Source organism: Alligator sinensis, unplaced genomic scaffold (assembly GCF_000455745.1).
Source record: "Alligator sinensis unplaced genomic scaffold, ASM45574v1 scaffold1584_2, whole genome shotgun sequence".
NCBI classification, from domain to species: domain Eukaryota; kingdom Metazoa; phylum Chordata; order Crocodylia; family Alligatoridae; genus Alligator; species Alligator sinensis.
Genome location: NW_005842864.1, coordinates 588,942 through 610,962, shown reverse-complemented (window position 1 = coordinate 610,962; position 22,021 = coordinate 588,942). Strand labels below are relative to the sequence as shown.

Genomic DNA, 22,021 nt, shown 5'->3' with positions numbered 1-22,021 from the left:
CTTTACTCCCTTGTGTGCTGTTTGCTACAGAAGCTGGCTTGCCCAGATGTGCCAGCCTGATAGGCCATCTAGGTTGTGTGGACCTTTGGCCTTGATCATCTTATCCATCCGTTATGTCCCTCATTAAAGAAATAAAATTAAAAATAAATGGTTGTCTCATTTTATAATAATGCTTCAAAACAACATTTTTCAATAGAGCAACCACATTTTTCTGATTGTTGTTCTACATATTGTAGTAGTTTTAATTTAGTTTGATTTAATGTTAAAGCCACAGTCATCTGGACAGCCGCTCATCAATAAAATATTTTGAGAGTGAACTTCAACTTTCCCAGCTTCTCCCCATGCATTTTATGGTGTCTGTTTGTTTAGACTGTTCATTCTTCTAGGGAAGGACTTTCTTCCATGTCGTGTACAGCGCCAAGCAAGCTGCTAGTGCTTAACACCTTTTGGCCCCCATTCAGGAAAGCCTCCAAATATGCTTATGTCTCTGACTTACATGAGACTAACACATGTCCATAAAGTTAAGGATCTGCATGAGAGAGTTCTTGAATTAGGAACGCTTTTTCAAGCTACGTAAAGCATCATGTAATCTTTTGTTGATCTGTGGATTTTCTGTGCGTGTGTGTAAATGGGTTAAACCTCCTTAAATGTGCTCACTTGAGTTCCTTGCCTTGTATCTGATGGGTATTTTAAAAGGACTTTTAGGGTAGCCACATTACACTGGTCCAAGCATCTGTGGGTGATGCCTTGGTGTGATGTTGCCTGACACAAGAGTAAGGATTCCTGTGTACATTATATCAGACATTCTTACTGATCCCATGAGAGTGATGCTAAAAGTTGCTGCATGTTCATTATCTCCTTGGAGTTTTAGCACTGCAGAAACAGTAGGTACAATTCAGCTGTCTGGGACACTGCAGTAAATCCAGAGTATCTGAAAGTGGGATTTGGTCCAGCAATATCTTTCTCAGCCAGCCCTACAATTCTAACACAGCAGCACTGGCACTTGCCTTGATTCATGTCCATATCAATAGGCACTTGGGGACGAAGTCAGGCCTTCTGCATGACAGCATCAGAAGTGAAAATCAATCTGTGGAGGGACAGCTGTTTTACTGGAGAGAAGCAAATCTTCAGTCTCTGTGTCCTGCCCCCCCCCTCCCTTTTTTTTTTAAATCTGTTTAGCAGCAGGGGAAAGACTGTCAAAGATTGCCTGTAGAACAGTGGTTTTCAACCTTTTCTCCTTTGCGGACCCCCAAATCATTTTGAATGGAGTATTCACACCCTTTTGATTGATCATAGGCATCTTTTTTGGAGCCCTTAGACAGTGTGCAAACCCCCAGGGTTCTGTGGGCCATAGGTTGCAAACCACTGCTGTAGAGTATAACATCACTGCTCATCTCCATTACTGAGCTACTGCCGTCATAGCCCTGCTGATGTGGGTATAGCATCAGGGCCACCCAGTTGAGATGTGGACTGTGGTGGTAGAAGCGTTCTTTTTTGTCAGTGTAACTACACTACCTTTCTGAACAACCGCCAGCAGGAGCCCTCTTTGTCAGCAGAGCTGGATTCAGATGGAAAGTTTTGCTAGCATAGCTATGTTGGGCAGGGTGTGATCTTTACAGATCCTTAGCTGGCTTAGGTGTGCCAGCAGAACTTTGTAATGCAGACTAGACATACATGCCAATATGTTAAGGGAAGCAGAAGCCTAAAAGGGGTGGTTTTATTTTAATCGGAAAAAAGAAGTAGTAATGTCACCCTTTTAAATGTTTCTCTATTTTTCTATTCGTCAGTGACTGTTCTTGCCATATTCCATGAACTTCAGGTTGATGTTGAGCTGTATGCCCTTCTCTTTGGCGAAAGTGTCCTCAATGATGCCGTTGCCATAGTGCTGTCTTCGTAAGTGTGTTCTGTTCTTTTTTTTAATTGTTTTGTATGTTACATGTTAGACATTAATAACCATCTGGTCTTGCATCTGAGAAAATGGGAATAGCAATATTTGCAATAATCATAGTTCAGTATTAATCGTCACAATAAAGTCATCGGCCTTAATCACCCTCTAATTAGCCACACAATGAAAGACTGCTGTTGGGAATTGAAAGCAGTACTGAGGCCATAATTACAGCTGTTAGTGATTTTTTTTTTTTTGCCTGTTAACACCCACCTGCAATGTGAAAAAGGAACATGTCTGCTCTTTTGCTGTGGAATCCTACTACTGCTACTCATGGGTAAAATCACTGCCACTCGCTTCTTTACCCACACACCTGCCTTTCTTTTGGTGGAAATAGTTAATATTGCCACTTGATATCTTGCATGGAGAACCCAGTGCCAGAAATGTGGTGCCTCCTCAAAGCCAGGGAATGCTTTCAAGTTTGTGCACCTGTAGCATATTGTTGTTGCATATCCATTGTATTTGTCACCATAGAAGCTTGTTTGGCAATATATATTTGTCCTGATGGAGACTTATTTGTGGTTAAGATTAATGAAGAAAATTAGCATTTTCTGAACTACTGGAAACCCCAGATCAGTCATTGCACAGATAGCCAGTGAAGCACAGGGTCCTTTCTGCAGTGCTGTGCAAGCCAGTAAACAGCACCTGGTGATCAACTATATCGGGGGCAACAGAGAGCTCCAGCAGCCCAAGGAGGGAACTCCTACCTGTATCCCTCACTAGGAGAACATCGTCTTTAAGTGCTGTTGAAATCATCTCTGGGCTCAGCTGTGGTCTGAATGCCGTCGTGACCAATCCAGGGTGCTGGCTGATGTCACATGTTCTTGGAGCTTTGTGATCACTTATTTTTCCATCATTTTGCTCATGGTAGGGCAGTGGGGGATGGGATTGTCACTGCAATGATCTTCCGGGCCCATTGTTGGCTTTTTGAGGACATTTTCAAGGACTTTGGTAACCATGCTTCACTGAAGGAGGCACTAACACTTTCCATTGGTGGTGAGCATAGATCTTAACTGGTTTTCCCCATTCAAAAGGGGCAAGAGGCCACTTTTTCAAATGGTGGCTCTAATATTTCCTGTATTGTGTATGATGAGGCCAAATTTGCTTGGCAGTGGCTGAGGCAAGCAATGCAGTCTAGTGAGGAGTGACTCTAGTCACTGTCTGGGTGAAATGGAGATTGACCTGAAAAGTGGCATGATTTTCACTGTCCAGGCCTAGCCTGAAGATAGGATCCTAAATATTGGTCAGGTGAGTGCAAGTCCAGCAGCTGCCTGGGAGAAATGTCTAGTTTATGTTGGTCTTGAAATCAAGTACTGGTTGGCAACAGATTTTTTGTCATGGCTGAAGTTGCTGAGGACAAGAAATCTGGGAGACTCCAGTACTGTGCTGGGCAGCTGCTTGGGGATTTCCTTTTGGAAGTCAACAGGGTTTCTATCTGTGCATTATCAGGAATTGAAGGGGACTGGGGTGGTGTGGGCACTAAGGTTCATGGTGACAGCCCAGAGGTCACAAGCTCAAGGCCATAGCAGAGGCACTCATGGCATGGCCCTGTCAGATTCTAGCGAACCACAAATTCTGCTAAACACCTTGTCACAAGGACACAAAAAAGGAAAGGAAGGAATCCAAGGCTCCTCTTGTCTTTGGGTTCACAGCTGGCATAGCTGCACTTGACAAGATAAGATAAGATGGGATTCAATACTGACAAGTGCAGGGTGCTGCACCTGGGGAAGAAGAACCAGCATTATACCTACAGGCTGGGGAGCTCCCTTCTCATCAGCACAGAGGCAGAAAAGGATCATGGAGTCTATATAGACTTCAAGATGAACATGGGCTGCCAATGTGGGGACATGGTCAGGAAGGCTAACCGCACCTTGTCATGCATCCACAGATGCATCTCAAGCAGGTCCAAGGAGGTGATCCTCCCCCTCTATGCGATGCTGGTCAGCCCTCAGATGGAGTACTGCATCCGGTTCTGGGCGCCGCACTTCAGGAGGGATGTGGACAACATGGAGAGGGTCCAGAGGAGGGCCACCCGCATGATCAGGGGGCAGCAGGGCACGCCCTCTGAGCGGAGGCTACGGGACCTGAACCTGTTCAGCCTCCACAAGAGAAGGCTGAGAGGGGATCTGGTGACTGTCTATAAACTGGCCAAGGGAGACCAGCAGGCAATGGGACAGTCCCTGTTCCCCCGAGCACTACCAGGAGTAACAAGGAATAAGGCCATAAGTTGACAGAGTAGATTCAGGCTAGATATCAGGAGGCACTACTTCACTGTCAGGGCGGCTAGGATCTGGATCCAACTTCCAAGGGAAGTAGTGCTGGCTCCTACCCTGGGGGGCTTCAGAAGGAGGCTAGATAGACACCTTGCCAGGGTCGTTCGATCCCAGCGCTCTTTCCTGCCCATGGCAGGGGGTCGGACTTGATGATCTGTTCAGGTCCCTTCCGACCCTACCAACTATGAAACTATGACTATTTTGTCTTCTGGCACCTTCAGTGCCTGATGCTGGAGGGGGTTACTCCACCTTTTCCCTCTAGCCTCTGGTATGTTCTGGAGCCTGCCTTGACTTGTGACACGAATTCTGGTGGAGACCGACTGTAACGGTGGGGTTGGAGGTGGATCTGAGCTCAGTGAGGCAGGCATGGCAGGTACTTCATCCCCAGTCAGATAGTGGGGGAGCTGATGTTACTGATTGTGGATTTTCTCTGGCAGTAGACTTCAGGCTGCCATTTCCTCCTCTTTCTGCTGTTGACTGATATCACTGACTGAGTACATGGCTTTGGTTAGGGTGCTGTGGGAAGAGTGGGTTGTGGCATGAACTGGGAGAGGCATTTTTCCCTTCTGATTTGCCTTCAGCAAGGAGCACTTCACATGCATGCACACCGAATGCCATGGGGGAGTGGGAGGAGCGTGTGAGATGGGTAGGCGGTAGGAGGAGTGGGTGGCCCTCAAAGTGGAACTGGCCTTTTGAGTTGTTTGGATTCTGTGAAAGGGAGGAAGAAAAACCCAAAGCTTCACCCTCTGCTTCCTGGCAAGGTTGTGAAGGTACTTTCACGACTCGTGGCTGGGCTGACGGCCAGGCACCAAGTTTCAGTGAGGAGGAACTGAATCTCAGAATTAAGTAGTACTGCGTTGGGCGCGTGTAACGATAAGGTTTTAACATCTGTATGCAAGTAAAGTCACAAAGTCATTTTATAGAGGCCAGTTTCATAAATGTTGTGAAACTAAATAAAAGCAGTTGTGAGCTAAATCGTCTGGGGGAATTTAGATGAATAATTGGAAACGCTTTAAGAACATTTTACAAGGAATTTAAAAGACACCACTAAGAGAGACAGCAATACTGGGTAGGAAAAAAGAAGCTGGCTTAGACAAGAAGTGCAAACAGTTTTCAAATTTAAAAGCCAAGAGAGAACAAATGGGGGGAAAAGGGAACACGAGCGTAATACATTTAAATCAGAAGCTACAGAGAAGAAAAGAGAAATCTGTGGCCAGCAGTATTGAGGACAATAATGACTTTGAGTGTATTAGGAGCCAGAGGGCTCATAACAATGATATTGAACCAATACTAGATGGAAGTGGTGGTATTGTCAGTAGTGCAAGATAAGGTTTTTTTTCCTTTTGGGGAAAAAAGCACATGATGTTTTCATCTTGTACAATAGAATCTGGTCCAGTAAAAACCCAGGGTGTTAGAGTATAAAAGATGCACCTTCTTAAAGGAACAGAACCAGATAATTTGCAACCAGGTGTTTTAAAAGAGTTGACTGAGAAGAATTTGGACTGTTTCAATACAGCCTGGAACACAGGGGAATTCAGAGGGTGGAGGAAAGCGCATGTTGGCCATATCTAAACCATGAATTTACTGTGCCCAACCCTTAGACAAGTTAGGCTCTGTGCTCAGCTACCAGCCTGGAAGCAGTGTAGCTGTGCATCCACACAGACCCAAAGGTGGTTAGCCCTGCTGAGAAACTATGCTAATTAATTGTATTCTGTTTCTAGTCTGATGGGTTGTGCAGGGAGCCATGCAGCATGTTGGAAGGCACTAGTGCTGGGCACAGGAAGCTTGTCATCTGGACATGGCGGTTGTGTCAGTATTTTAAAAGCTGTTTATAATCCATCAGCCTGATGTCTACCCTGTGCAAAATACTGAAATAGTTGGTTAATTGAGATTTGAAGGAGATGCAGTTGATGCCAGTCAGTATGGCCTTTTGATCTTACCAACTTGATATTTCTTGTTGATGAGATTACAAGTTGTAAATCAACTAGGAATCGACCACAGTCCAATGAATCCTTGTTCAAAAAGATGCATTGCACTAGATGGAGATCTAAACATGGAGTTTTGCACATCATCAGGGAAAGCGAGTTTCACAGATAGGAAGTCTCCTTGGAAATGGCAGACAGACAAAGTGAACATCTGGGCCCCTGGCTGTTCCTAGTTGTCTTGATGATCTTCAGGGAAATGTGGTCCCTAAAGAAGCCAGGTCATATGGGACGCTTTGAATTCCTCTCTCCGTTTCCCTCCAAAAAAGCAAATGGGAAACCAACCCAGCTCAGCCCACAGACTTAGGGTAGGAACTAAGAACATTTTAGAAAACAGGTGGTCTGTGGCATTCCGGGGCAGCCCCACATAGAAAAGGGCATATTTCAGCAGAACATGGAAGTGGAGATCATTATTCTTATGGAAATGCCCCCGCTTCTTTGCTAGCTGCACACATTAAATGGCATGATAAGTCACGTCAGACTCTGGTGGTAGAGGCGGGTCTGAACGTACCGCTCACAATAAGAGCCCCATGCGGCGCTTTGAACCGGTGCTGCCCCCGCTGAGAATTCAGATGCAGTTGAAACACAGTTTCAGAAGATCATGTGGAAGCTGTCCCCTTTTTCTCTTTTATTCCATGCCTGTCCTTTCAGGAGTGTCATCTGTAGCAGCCACAGCAACAGCCATTAGATTGACTTGCAAATCCACAGTTTCCTTTCCTTTCCATCCAAACTGAGGTGTGTTTGTTTTCCCTTCCAGTTCGATCGTAGCATACCAGCCAGCAGGTGACAACAGCCACACATTTGACGTCATGGCAATGCTTAAGTCGATTGGGATCTTCCTTGGGATATTCAGTGGATCCTTTGCGATGGGAGCAGCTACTGGAGTAGTCACTGCTTTAATATCTTTCCACTGGTGTTCCTGCAAGCTTACTTGGTGTCATGTTGTGTTAAACTGTTTTGCTCAAATCCAAGCTTTTGTGGCTTCTTCTGAAAGGAAAGCAATAAAACGGTTTGTTTAAGGGTGGGCCAGATAGTACTGCTATGGGGCATAAGCTAGCTTGATAACCTTGTACTGCACTGTTCTTTTCTTTATCGCAGCGCTTTATCATTAGGGGTATAGACTGCTTCAGTTTTATTTGACCAGAATTTTGGATACTAGCAATTGTCCACAGAATGCAGCCTGGCTTCCTCGAGCCTGCACTTTTATAAAGCTTTATTATTTGGAATTAAATTAAACGGGATTACTGTTGTGAGCAATGCAAGCAGGATTTGGCCCCTCTTCTGTACCATAAATACCAGTGAATCAATATGCTATCATAGTGCTAGGTGTCCTTGTACTGTTGCACACAGTCTGGTGTTTTTAATGTAAGGTCCTTAACAATCTGCAACGTCACCAAGTTCACGAAACTCCGCGAGTTCCCGTTGCTGGAAACAGGGTTGTTTTTCTTGATGTCTTGGAGCACGTTCCTGCTGGCTGAAGCATGTGGTTTTACAGGTGGGACACGTCTTATATCCTACAAGGGGAGCATGGGGGGGCTGGGATTCACAGTGATGACTTTAGCCTGTGGCAGCTGAGAATCAGGAAGCCATAGAGCAGCACTAATGTATTCACTGGAAACTATAATCTCACTTTGTATTATTTTTATACTCTAGCACAAAAATATATTTATTCAGTATTTTGTGATTGTTGAATAAAACCAACCAGCTGTCACCATGTAGCTTTGTTTCCCATTTGTGTGTTAAGGTCTTAATATAATACTCTGTTCCTCAGGTGTGGTAGCAGTACTGTTCTGTGGGATCACGCAAGCCCACTACACGTATAACAACTTGTCTACTGAGTCCCAGCATAGAACTAAACAGGTAAGAATTATTCATACACATTGACATGAATTTTCCCTTCTCCTTTGCCAGAACTGCTTGTTTTCTAGAAGTGACTTTCGCAGAGAATCACTTCTGTGAAATCGCTGATATTTTATAGGCATAATAGCACATTTGTCTTATCGCAAGATAAATAACTGTCTATTTTTTTCTTTTTAGTTGTTTGAGCTTCTGAATTTCTTGGCAGAAAACTTCATCTTCTCCTACATGGGACTCGCATTGTTCACCTTCCAGAATCACGTCTTTAACGCCACTTTTGTAGTAGGGGCTTTTGTATCCTTTAGTCTGATTTAAAAAGCATCAAGGAAAACAGACACGCAGTTTTACTATAGGCTAGATAAAATGTGGGTTTTTCTCAGTCCCTTTTTAACTTTCAGAGCATGAGGATTTTTCTTTTGTGTTTCTTTCTAAGTTGACTGTTTTTTAAAATACGAATCTCTGATTCTGGCAAGTTTTTGTCTCTTTGCTTTATCCCATTTCAAGGGGTGTTATAACCACCTCATTGTGGAACTCTGCACTGAACTGTGACTGTGTGGTTGAAGACCTCGCTGCTGTCACACGTGAATGTGGTATTGTAGAAAACGGTAGTGCTTTTTTTTTGCAAGCTGGAACTTCCTGATATAAACAAGCCGGTTTATAATCTGTTCTCATACTGTTCAGGATCCAAGTGTTCGTATTTAGTCAACCCTCCCCCAAATTGTTCTGAAATAAGTATCATTATGCCTAAGACCAGGCTTACAAGTTGGCCAGTACTGACTCAGCCTGGGTGGTTTCCATTTACACAGACACAAAGTATTTCTACGAATGACAAGTGAGGGTTGCAAGGAGTTTTAATTTGAATTGGGGAGAAACCTTGACAGTCTTGCAAAATGCCTTTCAGAGTTTACCTGGATTGATACACGAGTAAATGTTTTTTTGATACTTGAGTAAAATGGCATTCACTTTTTTTTCCCCCTTCCCTTTGTCAGTGCTTGAGAATAGATTTTTATGGTGTAAATTTGGGCCAGCTTAAGAAGGAAGCATTCCTTAATGTGTGTGCAATTGTAGCTTGCCATCTTCCTGGGAAGAGCTGCTAACATTTACCCTCTGTCCATGTTACTTAATTTGGGTAGAAGAAACAAGATTGGAACAAATATCCAGCACATGATGATGTTTGCTGGTACGTTTTCCTCATCCCTGTCTGTCATATCCCTGAAGTGTGATAAGCGGACCTTGTGTGGAACACTCTGAAACAGTTGTCCTCCAACTTGAAACTTAATTATTATGCACATGAATAAGAGGACCTTGTACTGGCTATTCCGATGTTCATTAGTAGCTTGTTAATTCTGGTAAAGTTCTTAGTTTAGTTTAGAGAGAGATCTCTGCAGCACTTTGCTGTAGCACTAAAATGAGGAAGGAGGTTCCCAGCTCTGCATAGTCTTGCCGTTGTCTTGGGCATAATACTTTACTACTCCTGTCTTCTGCATTTTTAAATGAGGATTGTAATGACAATCTCTCAGGAGTTTTGAGTTTTTAGCCCACTTTGAGATCCTCAGAACAAAGATACTCCAGGAAGGCAAAGGTTTGTTAGAAGTTAGCTGGGCAGCAGTGGCCTAGTGTCTGAGAAGATTGTAGAATGCCAGGAGCAAGCATTGTGATTTCTAGATTAACTAGGGTGTACGTAGGGAATGTAGCTGCCTCAAGTAGGACAGTGGGAGCTAACACGGCTGCAAATTGCATGAGACTGGGGGAGTTAGACCTTGTTTGCTTTTCTACTCAGGGCTGCGAGGAGCCATGGCCTTTGCCTTGGCTATTCGAGACACCGCTACCTACGCTAGACAGATGATGTTCAGCACAACGCTTCTCATAGTGTTCTTCACTGTCTGGGTTTTTGGTGGTGGCACCACAGCCATGTTATCATGCCTGAATATTAGGTGAGTGTGACCTTTGTGTCCCTATTCCTAGAATTCAATGAACTCCTTAGATCGGATCGAATGGGATGTCATTTCACCTGCACTGTCAGTCTCTATGCCTTGTCCCATCCCAGGAGCAGCTCTCTGAAGTCTAAGGGCTGTGCCTTAAAACAGAAACTGTTTTTAATTGCCTTATTCTATTATGTCAATCTGATGTCCCTTTCCATGGAGACAGTTTCTTTCAGCTGAGTAGCTAAAGTTTGCTGGCTGAGCCCGAGCCCTGAGTGCTCTGTAAGCTTCAGGCTTGCAGAGGTAGTGGGTGCCATGGCCTGTAAAAGTTTTTACTTTGGGAACAGGAGAAACCTGTCTGAATTCTTCCTTACTAGTATCCCCCCTCCACTCCTACAAATGGGAAGATTGATACTTTTAAAAAGGGTACAAAACTGATCTTTACTTGTGTGGTTGTGCTGAAAGAAATACCAGCTTGTGATGTAGATGCCTTTTTTCTTAATGCCATGCCTGTACATAGGCCATCTCTGTCATATGGCTTCTGTTTGGGAGCTTTGAATGCAGGGGTTTAATTCCTCACAGCAGGCCACTGAACCAGAAGGGTGTCGACATGCTGAGGAGTTGGCCTTTGGAGAGCTGCCATTCATTTTATTGCAAGCTTCTGAACACATTGGGACAAGAAGAGATCAGAACTGAATAATGTCAGGGATCCTGTGTCTCTACAACCAGGCAAAACCCAGAGCAACTCTTGCTAATTCTCTTGCATGTGGGGGACCTGGAGACAGCCATGGTCAACTAGTGGAGTGAATCCTCTTCACTGGGTGCTTCTTTAGACATGGGCTCTGATAACTGGCACACATTTAGTAGCAAAGTGGTAACGTTGGCCCTGGTGCAGGGCGTTTCTGATTGCGTGCATGGACAGAGGCTGCTGCAGGAACTGGGGGCTGTGCGGGAGGGGCCAAACTCCTAGCGAGCTTGGCCCAGCCCCTGCATGATCAGAGCAGGAACCAAACTCCTGCCAAGTAAATAAATGTATATTTACTTTTTCTATTTTGACGTGATTTTTATAAAGTTTTTAACAGTATACTGTGATTATTAAATTGTCTGGCCCCCAAACCCCTAACTTCACACGATTCTGAACATTTAAATTGATAAAAATTGATAAACACAAAAGAAAAGCTTTAAAATAAACAGCAGTTTTTAGCCATCAAAATGATTAAAAAATAAAAACCGAATTCTGCCAAATCTATGTATTTGTAACCCCTGAATGCATTCATCTGCCATTATGCAGCACTGCTAGCACATCATGGCATGAGGGCAGGCTGAATTTTTAATGCTTTTAGCAAATGCAGATCAGACTAGTTCCCCTCCCAACTCTGGTCCCAGTTCAGAAGAACATTTGAGCACATGGTGTATTTAAAAATTGTAGTGGGATTTAAACATGTGCGTTAAGTACTGTGCTGAGTAGGGGTGTCGAGGCACTTCCGCTTTGATCTGTCATGATTGTTGCTGTTTCAGAGCTGGGGGTGTTATCTGACCAGAATGACATGCAAATGGACAGGGTTTGGGAGCATCTCATCTTCCATGTGACGAGCTAGATTGCAGCCTGTCCAAGTGGCAGAAGAAGGTGGTGAAAGAACTTGGCCTGCTCCAAAAGGGTGTCCCTGGAAGAGAGCGCCTCTGAAAGCCTTTTATCTTGTGTGTACATATAGGGTGGTTTGTGTGTGCACTAACCATTGACTTGTTTTCTCCTTAGAGTCGGAGTGGATGCGGATCAAGAAAACTTAGTAAGTATATGTTCCTTAGTAACTAGCTTTAAATTAGCCTGGCCTGAAAGAATGATTAAACCTCGTCCTCTGCTTTACCCTGACAGTTAATGTTTCCCTTTTAATGAAGCATCTGCAGTGCACTGTTTTTCCCTCTTGATTGTCACACACTATTCTATTCTATCTTCTGCACTTCTGGCTTCCTGTGTTGATTTATCTTGCAAAACAGGAAATAACAGCTTTAGAGCACAGACTCGAGCAGTGCACAATCAGGGAGCTGGTGTGCCTGGATACAGTAGTGTGCAACTTTTCTTGTGCGTGTGACACCTGCACATTTCAGCTCTCACCTTGTAGCTCCTCTGTGTGAGGAACTCTTGCCATTCCAAAGGAGGCTCTGCCCTTGGAGACTCCAAGCCCTGTTTGCCTAGGCCGGGGTTCAGATCTGGCCCATGAAATGGTTGGATCCAGCTCATGGCCATAGAGTTTCAGCAGCATTTGGTAGTTGGTGGGTATTGGCTTTGGGCACTCTCCCCAAGGACAAACTGCAGCAACGGCTGGGTCTGAGTGCCTGCCCACCTCCAACCTGGGGTGGGTCATTCTGGCCCATAAAAAATTGCCTACCCTAGTGTCAGTTGTTATAGGATATTTCATTCTTGAAGATCAGCTAATCCTCACTAGAGAGAGCAGGCTGGGCTATACTCCAAAATAGCCCAGCCTGCATGGATGAGGATTAAGACAAAGAGTTTGGTCTGTCATGTGTGTGATTCTACACAGAGAGAAATGGCACCAGCCAAGGTGGATGGGAATGGAAGGCAGGCTGCAACTCCCCTGTTGCCCCTAATGAAGTGTTTTGTCTTTATTAAATTGTCCCAGGGAGCAAGGGTTTGTGTGGGGAAGACACTAGAAGGGAGTGGGTGGTGAGAAGGAGAGGACTAGTCTCTAACCCACAGACACTCTGGCAGTTCATATGGTGCTGGCTGCTGAATCACGTTAAATGAAAGGCTGTGCTAGTACAGCATTGCTGTGTAATCAGTTGCTATAATCCAAGGATGTTATGTAATTACAAAAGGGAGGGAACTGGTGGGGGTCCGTGATCATGAATTAAATGGCTATGAAGAAGAAAAACAGACCCTCTTCCTTCATTCACATATGTAATTTGGAATGCCTTGATCTAATTCATGTTGATAGGGGCAGGACAGCACAGTGCTCTAACTTGTGACTCTATTACAGGGGGTCCCAGAGAACGAGAGGAGGAGTACGAAAGCAGAAAGTGCCTGGCTGTTTAGGATGTGGTACAACTTCGACCATAAGTATCCTTAATGGAGAGAAAACCATACAGAGCCAACACCAGTCCAGAAATGTAACCTGGTTAATTCTGAGCATAGCCTCCCTGTGGAGAGAAGAGCCAGGTTCCCTGTTCTATAATATTGCTGTTTATGCTTTACTTATAATGCCTGCACCTGGGAAAACTTCTCCAACTGTTCCCACCCACAGTTAATGAATGTGCAGGAGGAGCTCTGCTCTAAGCCAAGCACAGAAAAAGGTTGAAAATACAGAGTTACTCAAACTCCCGTGTGTGATGATGTGACAGGAGTGTAGGAAGGCTACATGCTATTTTCTTACAGCCCTTCCCATGCCCGTTAAAACGCTCTTAATTTCTTTTGTGCCTGTCTTGTTTTGTTTGTACGTCACGATGACTAAGCATAGAAGTCGTTAGCTGGGCTCTGGTGAAAGGTGCAGCGTAATGGAAGAGAGGTGCTCCTGTTGCCTCTTGTAGAAGAGGTTCTTAGTAGCTTGACTTAAAGACTTGGTGAAGTTAGGGTTTAGCTTGACCTGTTAACTTGCATACCTTGCATTCACTAAGATTTTGCCTTATAGTATTTTGGCCAAATGTGTGTTAGTGAAGGCAGAGCTGTGGGTACCTGAAAAAACATTTGGGTTGAAAATGAAGTTTTAGTAGTGATGTGATGTCTCAGCCGTGAGAGCTGCTGCTGGGGACACTTACCAGCAGTAAAAAGGGATGCAGGTTGAACGAGCAGGTGAGTGGTGTGATACATTCTTGTAGGGTAGAGACTTGAATTGTAAAGTGCAGAGAAGAGCTTAAGGGGTGAATTGGACAGTCTGTTGTCAGGAGAATAGAAGAATTTAGCTTTAATCTAGCAAAATGGAGGCTGAGAGGATTTGAGTGCAGTTTCTGAGCTCAGTAAACATCAGGGAGGAAGAAGGAGAGCTATTGAAGCTAAAGAACAATGTTAGCACAAGAACAGGTGGGTATGAACTGGCTAGGAACAAATTTAAGCCAGAAATTAGAAGATGATTCTTAACCATTGGAGCTCTGAGTGTCTAGAATAGCTTTCCAGTGGGTGTAGCATGGGCAGAAAGTAACTCCTTATAAGATGGAGTTTGGCCAGTGGTCTGGTGCCTGCAGGAGCCAGGGACTGGACTCAGTGATGAAGGAGGTCCTGGGTTCTTCTTGTCTCTGTTGTTGGGTGCTGTGTTTTCAGCAGAAGACTGCAGTCCCATCCCCAGCCTCCTTCCCCCTCTGTCTTTAATTGAGAGAAGTGTTTCTGTCGTAATCACTTTTTTGACCCAACGCGTTGTGCCCTTGGATTGATATACATAGCAGTGCTGGCATTTCTTCCTTAACGTACCCCGTAGCTATTTAAAGCCTCTGTTGACACACAGTGGTCCTCCTCTCACAACTACGCTTCCTAGTTGTTGTGGACCTATTGCCAGATGCTTGACAAGTCCTCAGGCCTATGAAGTAAGTCTATAAAGTTTGTCTAACAAACATGCTCTTTCTGCCATAATGTTTGATTCTGAGGTATTTATCCTTCTTTTCAGTTTCTGGAGCATATAACCTGAGTCGCTTTAGACCCCTAGTTCATGTTTCCTTGCATTTGCTGCATGATGTTGTAGAATGCAAGCGTTCCATCATTAGACCGTCCCCTCTCAGTATTGCCAACACATGAATCGTTACTGGGATTCTTGCACCATGAAGCGGCAGATGCTGGGAGGTTTATGAAAACCAGAAGCTTAGTCTGGCAGATAATGAAGCACCTCCAACATGCATTTTGCTTTCACAATTGACAGTGCTTGGGCATGAAGATATGACTGGGAGTTAGTTGCATCATTCACACCATGTAGTGACGGTGGCAGTTGCTCTGGTGGATGGGTAAAGTTAGGAAGACAAGATTTGTTAGTCAGAATTAGACTGGTTATGGTCTTGTCTTCAGTGGTGCCTAGTACTCATAATGCACCCGTTTCCTCGCATCCTGTCTCTAGTGGTGCCAGTTCTTTGTTAACATGAACTGTTGCAGCCCATAGCCACTTACAGTAGTCTTTATTCATAGCAAGAGCTCCTAAGAAGGGAGACAGCTCAGGAAGAATACCTAGCTGAGTGCCTTCATTTGCTAATATCGTAGATCCAGGTGTCTTGGAATCACATTGTTGGCGAGGGCACCTTTTAGTTGCAATCAGTGTGACAGAGTCTTGTTACTGGTGGTAGCTGGGAGTAACTGATGAGGAAATAAACTTTTTGTCTTTGCTGTTCAGAATCAAGAGCAGCTGAAGGACGATGATTCTGATCTTATTTTGAACGACGGAGACATCAGTTTGACATACGGGGATTCTACCGTGAACACTGATTCTGTAACATCTAGTGGTGCTTCACGGAGGTTTGCTGGAAACAGCTCTGAAGAAGCACTGGATCGGGAGCTCGCTTTTGGGGATCATGAACTTGTAATACGGGGAACACGCCTGGTTCTTCCCATGGATGATTCTGAACCTCCATCAAATGTGCTCGATAGCGCAAGACATGGCCCAGCGTAAGATTTATTTTGTTTGGTTTAATTGACAGTAATATTTGCATATATGATTATGAAGAAATATGTACTACCTAAAAGCTAATGCATGTCTCAAAATGTCTAAGCTGTATAAATATTATTTATATGGTGTCAGAAGAATATAAATATTCTCTACAAAGCAGCTTGTCAAGAGCAAGCTGCAGTTTCTTAAGTTAAAACCCATCTGGACTGCACTGTGTAGAGTGGAACTGTTTTAGGATAAGAAGCTTTGTGCCCAGTGAACTTCTTTTAAGGTGGTGTGGAATAGGTTTTGAGGAGGACTTTAGGTCCGAGTTACTCAAAGTGGCTAACTTGAGTCCTATTAGCATTCAAATTTCTGCCGAACGCTACCCAAAATGCCAAATGAAACGTTTTCTTTCTGTTGCTCTGCCTGCTCAGAGTGGAAAGGAGAAGTCAGCTAAAGATGGGAATTCCTTATTTTTCACCCAATAATGGTTACGGTCTCTGATCTTGAAATAATCACATTATATTATTGGCAAAATGTCTCCTCAAAGACTGGCCTAATAGTCTACTAGCCAGCTGCATGCTGCACTGGAAGGGGAAAGGAAGCATTTTGTTTTGAAGTGACTCACCCACTCTGCCCACGCCACTGTTGAGAGAGGGAATGATTGGCATTGGCAAAAGCCACATGCAGTCCATCTCAAATTGGAAAGCCGTGCATCGCAGCAACCCGCCCACAGGTTGGAGTCCAGTTTCACTCTTCCAGAGAAGTTTTGTGTTTGCAGTAGCGTTTTGGAGGCATTCACACATGCGCTGCATCAGGCTCATTGCAGACGCTTGTAGTCGGTGAGTTTGCATTTCAGTTGTAAATTAAGCAGCTTTTTCTAGAAATAGTAAAGCAATTCTAAACGTATTTGAATTTTAAATTCTGGGCATTGACCATGTCTTGTGTGATTGAAGCTCTTTACTACTTAGTCACTGAGATTGCTGAATAGGTGTACAAGGCCCACAGTTCCACGCTATACCCTGGAGGCAGATCTATCTAACCCCCCGTAAGCATAAAGGTTTGTAGATTGAAACCCTACTTGCAGATTTCTTAAAAGGTACTTAAAAAATTAAGTGGTACTGAAAGAGAGTTGTCCGTCCTCCTGTATAGTTAAAATCATTGCACTTTGTTTGGTAACTTCTTAGCATGCAGTGTGTCAATAATCTCCCTGATCACTCATGTCTCTTTCTGTTTAATAACAAATGTTTGTGAGCTGACATGTTTTTTATATTTTTTCCAAGGAAGAGCACAGAACAATTTGCTATTTCACATTAGTGTATTAGAAATTATTCTACAGCAATGGAAATGGCTAAAGGTGCAGTGAACATTTAAGAAGCCGCAAACTTTGTCTTATTTTCCTTAAGAAAAGGTTGCGGCAAAGAATTTACTGTGCATAATTTAATTTACCTTTTACATTATCCAGCCTCCCTTCCACAGTCACAAATGCACTCCAGGCCTGTTGCAAAGTTAGCTTGCAGTTTGTCAGAACGGGAACACACACCTGAGAGGATACAAGACCTGCTCCTTGGAGGCACCGAGTGTTCATGACTCCCATTGACTTGTATTTGAGAGGACTCTGCCCCTCTCAGGGTCAGGACTTGAGATGTCATTGCAGTTTTTTCCCCCCTTTTGGCTGTTTCCCCACAACTACTGCAACACTAACCAAGAGTGGAAGGCATCGCGGGGAAATATTTAAACTTTGGCTGAGTGTATGTTTCTAGTTCAGGAAATAGATTTAAACTTTTTTCATTTTCTCAGGTCTAAGTAACATTGCCTTAAATTTACCGAAGTGGAACTAATTTTTTTTTCCAGTTAAATATCCCCAAGGAAACACTTTTTTCTTTGTTCCTTTCCAAACAAAATGTATAGGTTTTTCTCCATAGGACTCCTCTGTACCAATGTACATGCTGTTTATAGTTAGGGAAAACAGAATCTTCATTGCACCCAGGAAATGGCAGTTTTAGCTGTTAACGTAGCCATTTGTTTAGTGCTAGCCTGTTTGTTTCCTGCTGTGCAGGAATCCCATGACGTGTGCATTTTATATGACGTCTCTACCTTAACTTCATGTTTAAAAAAGAAAAAGGAAAAAAAAAAGTTGAAAATGTTGTTGTTTTGGTTTACTTCTACATCTTTTTGTTTTATTTTGCCTTTGTAAAGAGGTATGCTAAACCTCTTGTTTTTTCCTGTCTAATCTCGCTATGAATTCAATTTACAAAACCCACGAAGATATTACAGGCGCTGCTGTTCTGATCTGCTTTTGATGAAGGCACACCCACCAGCTGATATTCCTCTGTTCCTAAATAATTGGAGGAATTTGTTTGCCTCCTGCTCTCTTCCCCTGGAGAATCCACTGTCAGAGCAGTCTAATTCTCCAGCTTTGTCTGTTGACCTTCATGGAGAATCCTTGTGCCTCCAAATCCCATCCACAATCCCACTGCTCGAGTTCCTCTTCGAGTCTCAGTGCAGGGCGCTAAAGGGCTCCAAGGGCTAGAGCTGAGCTAGAAATCAATGGCAAAACTCTCCTTGGCCTTGTCTAGGGTTTTGCCTACACTTCAGAGCCTCTGCTGCTGCAGCTGCACTGGTATAGCTCCGTCAGCAGAGCCCCTAGTGTTGGCGTATGTCTTTAAAGCCTAATGTCAGTGAGAAACTAAGACTGAGAACCATGCCTTCATTCATAGATTGTCAGGGGCTGGAAGGGACCTTGAAGATCATCGGGTCCAGCCATCATCGGTTCATCTCTCACTCGATAGCACTGGGCACTGCCCCTACGCCACAGTTAACTTTTCTAATTGACTGGTGTGCAAGTGCTCCTTTATTTCTCTCTCCAACCTTAATGCTTTATCTTCTGTTGGTATTTGCCAACGTGTTACCTTATTCCTTAACAATTTTGGTCAGCATCATGAGGTCTCCCAAATACAGAAAAAGATATTAACAGTTTGGAGGCTCCAGGCATTATACTGCGTGTGAAACATTATATAAGGGGATTTTTTTTTTTTAAATGAAAGCTGGACCAGTGGGTGAATAAACCTAATCCTGAAATCTAGAAGGGATTCAACAGGAACAACCCAAATTGGTAGGAAACTGATGGTTTTCTTTCTTTGGTTGCCGTTAAGAATGCGTGGAGCTGGATCTTGAGATGCTGAGCATCTTCAGGTGAAACTGAGTGCTCAGCCCCTCTCAAAGTCTGGCCCTGAGACCCTTTGCCAAATACATAAGACAGCCTCTCGCATAATTCTGCAGCTCAAATAAAGAGGTGGAGAAGTCACCTCTTTGGAGTCTTCTCGTCTGTAAATTGAATTTGTATGGGTTTTTTGCACATGAAAAAGCACTATAGGTTCAGTTATGGTTTATACTAGTATTGTTGAATTGTCCGGTAATGGCATTAACCTCAGTAGTTGTGGTGTTTGTGCAGCTGATTCGTGATAGCTGGTGATCATTTTTGCACCTTTTGTTTACACTGACTAAATCTTTTACTGTTACATTGTACTGTGAAAGAAGGATTATGGGCCTATAAATGTTTTTTTTTTTCCTTGAATAAGTCTGTACTGTTTCTTTAATTCACAAGGAAATAAATCTGTAAGAAATTTAAGGCATGGCATATTTGCTTTCTTAAAAAAATGTTGTCGCAGCGCTGTGATAAAAAATAAGCAGGCACCGCTGAGTCAAGTCAATGACTGTACAGAGTGTGGCTTCCCACACTCCACGCTGCTTGCTTGAAACAGTAGATTGACCTGTTAAAAGGCATTAGCACCCTGAACTCGGCCAGAGCAGCACCCTTGTCATTTTGGACTTTGGAAGTTCACCGCTGCACCCTGGTGATCCAAGAGGGAGTGGGCCTGACATGTGGTTGATCTCTAGGCTATTGGGAAAGCCCTGAACCCTGTTGTCACAGGAGCTGTACAAAGCCAGAGCAAAAGGACCATCTCTTCCCTGGAGACTCAGCAATCTTCGTATAAAAGAGGCAGCGATGAAGGAATACAATGGGCAGATGCAGGGAGCATGAGGACATAATGCGATGGTACTGGTGACATGGTAAGCAGCTGTTACAGCTCTCAGTACTTACAGACTGGAAAGCAAAGACACCAGGGATGATGCAAAGCAGTGGCAGGGCTTGGGTTTAAACCTAGAAGTTCAGATTCTTGAACTTTCATTTTAACTGTAAGGCCATGATTTTTCCCTTCATGCCAGTCTCTTAGAAAAAGCACTTCATTGGTTCCTTCTAAGTATGTTGTATAAAGTATTTTCTGTTGCAGATGTTTATGATTGATCCCTCTGACCTGGTGTTACACACTCTCTCTTCACGTAGAGACACTAACACAGTCATTCTGTTGTGCAGATGAAGCAATGGAGCTGTTCTCTTTTTGTCTGAGTAAACTTGTCTGTAAAACTCTATATAACCCATCAGAAGATAGCAGAAGATCATGAATGTGTTTTGGTTGCTTGTGCATAAAATCATTTAGCCTAGTCAGCCCACATTCCCTTTTGCAAGTGGAGATTTGTACGGTGGTCAGACAGCGAGGAGGCAGTGGCAATGTCACGTTCGTCCTGTCTGACCTGTTTGCACCTTGTGATCTGCAGGCAGCAAGGAGGCCTCTGTTTTACATTTTCTGGACCGTGGTGATTTCTGTCTGAGGTGCAGCATTCACCCACATGCAAAACTGACTACAGACAAGCTAGTGCAGTCTCAAACCACAGACAAGAACTGCTTGCCAAGAGTCAGCTTTGTTCCAGACATCTGCACCACTGAAACCCACGTGAAAATTTGACCCAAACATCAAGGCACCGTTGTTTTATTAAAGAAACGTATTCAGTTGAACAGTGACTGTCTCACAGCTGCTCTACCTGATTTGCACAAATCATAACAAATGCAAACACAAATTGTATAATTTATTCCACATAAAATTGTTCAAGCTATTTAGAAGCTGAAACGTGGTTGAAAGAGAGCTGTTGTTCAAAGAACAAGACATGGGGGAGGGAGGAGGGTACTTGACAGCTAACACAGCATCCTGGTGGTGCACACAGCGTTTACCAGTATCGATGAGGGGTTGGTTGGTTGCTTAAGATGCTGTGTAATGGGCACAGGCAAACTGTGCGGGCTATAATGATTACAGAGTGGAGTAATAACAAAGACATTTCCATGTGGATCCAATAAATTTTGTCACGGCCCTTTGATAAAAAGTAACATTGTTACTGATGGGGTAATGATGGGTTAACATCATTAATTTGTGCTTCTGTAATGAAAACCAGGGTCGTTATGAGTTTCTCAGGAGAAGCAAGTGCCGTTTTCTTCAGATCCCCTCCTCTTGCTGGAGAGAGCGGTGTATTATTTCTTTTCTTGTCCTTGCTCTAAGAAGAATTCTTACGGCAGTGGGTAAGAGGAGGTAAGAAGTTGCTGCACCATGAACGCTTGAATGGTCTGTGCAGTAACACCCTGACATGCACCCTAAACAGCTGGTCTGTGCTGAACTTTTATTCACAACAGCTATTTGTATATAAAAGCCAGTGCAAACATAGAATCACCTTCACAGTAGAAAGAGCACTTTAGCAGTAGTTTCTTCTCGCAGTTTCTCAAAAGAGCCCAACACCATCCGTCCCTTCCCCAGACGTTCCAACTCCACAGAAGTTCATGTTAACAATATCATATAAACTTGGTTTAAAAAAAACTTGTCCAAGCCTCGTAGGGCTAATGCTGGATTTTACCAGCTGCATCTTTATGCAGAACACATGTTCATACAGTGCTGTTCCCCTACTCTGTGGACTCTCTGGAGAGAGTTCTGAAATATTAAAAAAGAAAAAGAAAAAAAGAAAAAAAAAAAGCTTCTGTTCTGAATCAGATTTATTGGATATTTTGAGGTCTTGCCTGCCTTCAGTTCCTCCAGCCTATCCGTCCTGCTTTGATGATGCAGTAACACAAAGTAACCCTGCAAATGTGCAAGGACTTTCCAACATGGAGAAGTTGCTGGGAGATAAGGTAAGGGGTGACCTTAATGCACAGTAGCCGTTCTGTCCTCGTGGGTGCCTCTGTCTCAGACAGAGGTTGTCTATATACATTTTAGCCTGGTTCATCTTGAAAGCAGATGAACCTGAGCTACCCAAAGGCACTTGAAGTCCGGAGCAAGGATGTCCACGTAGGGAACGAGTGCGTGGTAGCATTCTGTACTAGCTGCCCTGGGCTGGCTCCACATTCGGGCCTACTTTATAACAGGCAAATTCTTATTCATTGCAGATCTCATTCGGGGTGGGGAGGAGAACTGCAGGACCAGGAGGGGAATAAATTCCTGCAGGATGATAGGTTTTCTCCCTCTCACCCCCAAAACACACCTTGGCATCTGCTTTCCCCTGGCAGTTGCTCTACAGGCTGAGTTGCACTAGTGTATCCTCAGATGTCGTTTAAACCGCTTTAGGAAAGAGGGTCGGGACGAAC

The 22,021-nt window shown here is 43.8% G+C and overlaps 1 protein-coding gene across 1 annotated transcript in view; it reads left to right on the top strand.

Annotated features, from left to right (window-relative positions):
- SLC9A6 (solute carrier family 9 member A6) overlaps positions 1–19,186 on the top strand; it is a 35,295-nt gene extending 16,109 nt beyond the window's left edge. Inside the window, exons 6-16 of the mRNA XM_014525689.2 lie at positions 1,788–1,893; positions 6,958–7,099; positions 7,590–7,695; positions 7,972–8,060; positions 8,238–8,351; positions 9,126–9,237; positions 9,838–9,991; positions 11,736–11,766; positions 12,976–13,055; positions 14,404–14,509; positions 15,301–19,186. Of these exons, the coding sequence (XP_014381175.2) occupies positions 1,788–1,893; positions 6,958–7,099; positions 7,590–7,695; positions 7,972–8,060; positions 8,238–8,351; positions 9,126–9,237; positions 9,838–9,991; positions 11,736–11,766; positions 12,976–13,055; positions 14,404–14,509; positions 15,301–15,576 (1,316 nt within the window). The 3' untranslated portion in view covers positions 15,577–19,186. The remainder of the gene's footprint in view (positions 1–1,787; positions 1,894–6,957; positions 7,100–7,589; positions 7,696–7,971; positions 8,061–8,237; positions 8,352–9,125; positions 9,238–9,837; positions 9,992–11,735; positions 11,767–12,975; positions 13,056–14,403; positions 14,510–15,300) is intronic.
- Positions 19,187–22,021: the final 2,835 nt, after the last annotated feature.